The sequence below is a fragment of the Botryllus schlosseri genome, chromosome 7 (genome assembly GCF_051294905.1).
Source record: "Botryllus schlosseri isolate E-star chromosome 7, Bs_hap1, whole genome shotgun sequence".
NCBI lineage: Eukaryota > Metazoa > Chordata > Ascidiacea > Stolidobranchia > Styelidae > Botryllus > Botryllus schlosseri.
Genome location: NC_137242.1, coordinates 9,069,912 through 9,074,565, shown reverse-complemented (window position 1 = coordinate 9,074,565; position 4,654 = coordinate 9,069,912). Strand labels below are relative to the sequence as shown.

The window sequence follows — 4,654 nt, the reverse complement described above, 5'->3', positions numbered from 1 at the left end:
GCTATTGCCGCGACGTCAGCTGATGTCACTCTCGCCGCTCGGCCGCATCCTTGCTCTTGAGTTTCTCTCTCGTTTCGCCAGACAGCATTGTTGCGTCACACTGCCAATCTACTGAACAATGAATAATTTGGGGCTGATTGTGGGGGTTCCAGGGCCATGAGTGGAATAAAATTTATATTTTCGTAATCAGTGCAGAGTTAGCTTTCGATTGATACCCGATTCATCAAATTTATTGCTCGGCAAGCCGGTCAAAAATAACCGTCAAATTGCCTGTAACTAAATGGAAATTGTGACGTGATACAATTTCATTGAACCGTGAGATTTGCTTGTGTCGACCACTGAGCTATATAAACACTGGAGTGCGTTACTCGCGATATTTGCGTGATCAATTGGCCGCCATCTTTGGGTTAAGTTGATGGTTGCGCGTTAAGCTGGTAGTCAAGGCAGAAAAGGTTGGTTGATGTGACTGTTTTGATTACTCTTTGGCCTGGACATATCGATTTCGATGGTTCGGACAAGATAAGGTTATATATGTGTCATTGTATGTATTCATTTGCAAATATCTTCCTGATGTAGATTGCTTAACTCGTTGTATCCAGGTAAATAAACATATGCTTCTGCTCAAAAATTCCTGCTGGCCTTGAGTGCTGTTTTCACAATTACTGGGATAAGTCAATTGTCATGGCATTGATAATTCGATTTGGATATGATACCGTTAATCCTAAGGGAGCTTGATAATGTTGTCTTCTCTATCCCTACAGTTTCAGGTACTGTGTATGGCAATTTGATTTGGATATGATGCCATTAATCCTGAGGGAGCTTGCTGATGTTGTCTTTATACTCATTATAGCTTCAGTTTCATGTACTGCGTCCTCGAATTGTTGTTGCAAGCACACACTGTAATTTACTATTCTTACAAATCTTGAAAACCAGCGAACAGGCACATCTCAAGTATAAATAATTACCAAGCTATCAAATGATTGCAATGGATATTGTCAGTTTTGTTGTTATTTCCAAGGTACTGTATCTATAGGTAGTAAAAGCATATATGGCTATGACCACCAGCTTCAAGTTATTACCGGAGACTGCCTCAGAATCAGCCTGGCCTCGATACAAAATCTTCTTACTACAATGGCGCTGATGTCAATGCTATCGCTGCCAGCTACGTGGTGGCTATGAATACCACTGGCGGAGGAAAATTCAGCATCATGTGACATGACAAAGGCACAGCTACAATCAAAGTTATACGATCTAATTGTTATTCTACTTATTCATTGTGTCAAAGTAGTCGAAATAAATTGTAGAAAGTGAAAGTGAGGATATGTGAGTTATGTGTAGCAATATGGGTTAGCGATTTCTGCAGAGGTGATCAAATGAGAGAAATAATATATTTATATCATTAAATGAGAGATACAAGATGAATGCATGAGTCCGTATTTAGATCGGGGTAGAATTGCCTAGTACTCACTGAAATTGACGCAATGTTGGTTACAACAATCTGCACTCGGAGTTTATTATCGTTATTGATTTGATCAGATCAATCATCGATGAAAAGATAGCAAGGTAACGCAACGACCTGAGGTAATCTACACCCACCCACCTTTCGTTGCCTGCTACATGAAGCATTCCTACCTGGTGCATTTTCGGATCAACCATTTCTGGGATCACGCAGTTGCTGCCTACGTGATCCCTTTCTTCCCTACAAGACGATACATTACAACCTGGCTTTCGATCAACCATTTCTGGGATCACACGAAATACCGCGCTATACTGTCTAGTACCCGAACTTTCGTTTTCAGAAACACTAGCTTCAGTCATGAGAAACGCAAGGTTATGAATGATTTTTCTATTAAAATAAGTAACATAAAAAAATAAAAACAGAAATATATTAATTAATTGTTATCGACTTGACGTCACCCTCGACGTAATTGAGGGTGATCTGAAAGTAAAATGTGGGATAAGTTAGGGCTTAATATCTGCGAACGAGGTACAATAAACGAACCAATTCTGATCGAAGTTGCAATTTAAAAGACCAAATTTGCTGACCACTCCCGTCTAGCAAAGTACCCATTCTGCTAGGCGGTTTCTGATGAGTTTGAGCATTTGACTAGGACTAAAATTACTTGGATTTGATGATTGGGTAAATATGGACCAGGAAAACTAGACTCAATGTTCCTGGACGATATGTTTGCCCGCAATGCGGAAAGCCAAGCGGAGTGGCAGGAAAGCCCGTCGCATGTCAATGAAGCAACAGTTGCACCGGTTTCGTTAAGCTTGTTCATGCAAATTTCAACCAAATTTGCTCGTTCCGATCCTGTCAAACCATTATTGAAAAAGAATCCAAGCGGAATCTTCCAGGATGAATTGACGCAAACAGCCATAAAAACTAATACATCTCTTGCCAGTGGCAAAGAATCACCGTCCTCGCAGTCAGTACCCATGTCTACATATCCTCGATATCTTCTTCCATCCCAAAAAACCTGTTTGCGGATCGACATTTCATCCATCATTATGGAACATATTACAGGAGCTGTTGATGCCTCTACTTTTCCTCTGATAGCAGAAAACGCAATACCAGTAAAGCCAGGCTAAGCGGGAAGTTTTCCATACCAGCGTCTTATCACATTCGGATGGGGAAGAGCGAGTTGAAAATTTTGACGCACAAAATTGTATGCCTTTGCAGAATAATACTGCAGCGTCATTGCAAAAATATTGCAGTTCTTCAGAGTATTTGACTCCTCTTCTACCAACTTGTAGCTTCATGCGCTGCAACAGCTCACTTGGTAGACGACTGAATTTTCGTGGCATTACTTCTCCGCACAAATCGCTGATCAAATTTTTTTTTTCAGAGATGCAATGACCTCATCCAGAGTTTTCACTTTTTTTCTCAGGCGGCATGTCCTCATTTTGGCAGCATGCAACCCCTTTTTAATTTGTACCACTCTACGGCGTTGCTGTTGAATCAGCTTTTGAGGAGAGGCACGTGCACAGTAACTGCGGTCGTGGAGAACTGCTTCACCAGTTTGTGCTTTACAATAACGTTTCTTATCTTGAAGTGTTGCTGGTCTTGCTTGCCGTTTGTTGGAAGCCTGAAATTCACGAATTTCACATCAACAGAGGCTAGAGTAAGGGTATACTTATATAAACTTAACTTTAGAAGTAAATATATAAATGTCTACTGTACCTTTGACCTCATATATTTAGGAAAGTTCAGAAATCTCGTTGGCACCGCATTCTCCCTCAAACGTATCAACTGGCCCACATGGTAAATGGCACTTTCCGGAAAATGATCGGAGCAGATAACTGACGATCTTGATGGGACCCAGTTTTTGTTTTCATGCTTTCTAACCATCTTCCTTTCAGCGATTCATTAGTAGGAAAGCTGCATTATATGGAGCATTGTATGAAGCAAAGCACACTAAATAGCCAATTCTTTGTTATGAGCTATGATAAAAGCAGAAGGGACATAAAATAACTTGTCTGATAAAATTATACATCTGCCACTTTTCACTCCATAGGCTATTGTATTCAAGATTGACGCAGCCTTCTAAAGCTAAAGCAGTTCAAAGGTAAACCTTGAAAAATATTTTTGAATACATAAATTGACAGTTTCGCACAAAGCTATAAGGAATAAAGATGAACTCGACTATGGAATTTGCAAATTCCACAGTATTTGTTTAGCATCTGAAAAAGATATCCTGTTTTAACTATGCTGATGAAAACCCATCTAGGCCATTAATTGAATCTTTTCCTTGTATTCCTACTCTTGCCTACATAGCATAAGCAAGAATTGAATACTAAACTGATTATTGGCCGAACTGCTTGTACTCGATCATGGACAAAATACGAAGAGTGAGATGGACATTATTACAGATATTGATGATGAACATTACATAGAGGATATGGTGACACGGATTTCTGCTGGTAGTCTGGTCTGGTCATTTCATTCATATAGCTGCAACGAAATGTTCTGCTATCACTTTACCATGACCTGTTCATTACAACTGTGACTGATCTGGGCATGTCTGGCTGCTATGCTTATTCTGTTATTCACTTACCGGTGAAAATTTCTGGGGTATCGACGCTTTACCATCGACTCTTCATCACTACTGCCGTTACTATTACTTCTCCCATACGACTCACTGGATATCTTCTTCCGCCTTTTACTACACCCATAGGCACAGCAAAGGCTACCACTACCACCTGATGAACGTACTATCTTCGACATGTCGAATTACACAGAATATCAATATACTGACACGAGATATTGGGCTGAAACAAATCCTGAATGTTAGAATAATTAGTCATTCAAAGCTCTATACGCATACAATACTACAATTTCAGTGATTTTATTTCAAAGTGCATACACAAAAAATAAATTGTATCAGCTTTTAAGATGTCAATCTTATGGTTAAGCATGATGATAAGTGTGGGGTTCAACGTATACAGTATATCATGGAATACATCAAGTTAGAAATGTTCAGGTTTTCCTTCAAGTAAGCTTATTCACAAGTATATTACGCACATATATCATTTATATACAGACACTTTTACGTCAAATCGCGCGCGCTTGTGTCTTCCGTTCTTTTTTGCTCACGGGCCCGGTTTTCTCTGTTTGCGTTTATACGTTTTCGGATGATTTCGGTTTGTGCTC

General features: G+C 39.7%; 1 protein-coding gene across 2 annotated transcripts; it reads right to left on the bottom strand.

The window, feature by feature from the left end:
* Positions 1-1,831: 1,831 nt before the first annotated feature.
* LOC145443250 (THAP domain-containing protein 5-like) lies at positions 1,832-4,330 on the bottom strand. Of its 2 annotated transcripts, XM_080321237.1 has the most exons (3): positions 4,059-4,330; positions 3,185-3,382; positions 1,832-3,089 (listed from the first exon to the last, which is right to left on the bottom strand). In XM_080321237.1, the coding sequence occupies exons 2-3, from the start codon at positions 3,350-3,352 to the stop codon at positions 2,832-2,834; spliced, it is 426 nt and encodes a 141-aa protein (XP_080177363.1). In that variant the 5' UTR covers positions 3,353-3,382; positions 4,059-4,330; the 3' UTR covers positions 1,832-2,831. The 2 variants fall into 2 exon arrangements, with proteins under 2 accessions (XP_080177363.1, XP_080177364.1); XM_080321238.1 differs by lacking the exon at positions 3,185-3,382.
* Positions 4,331-4,654: the final 324 nt, after the last annotated feature.

What these genes read in the sequence shown, in the direction of transcription:
- LOC145443250 (XM_080321237.1), bottom strand. Translation starts at nt 3,352, where the DNA reads ATGGTTAGAAAGCATGAAAACAAAAACTGGGTCCCATCAAGATCGTCA. An exon ending in CTAAATATATGAGGTCAAAG is followed by an intron (nt 3,090 to 3,184) that starts GTACAGTAGACA and finishes CGTGAATTTCAG; the next exon opens with GCTTCCAACAAACGGCAAGC.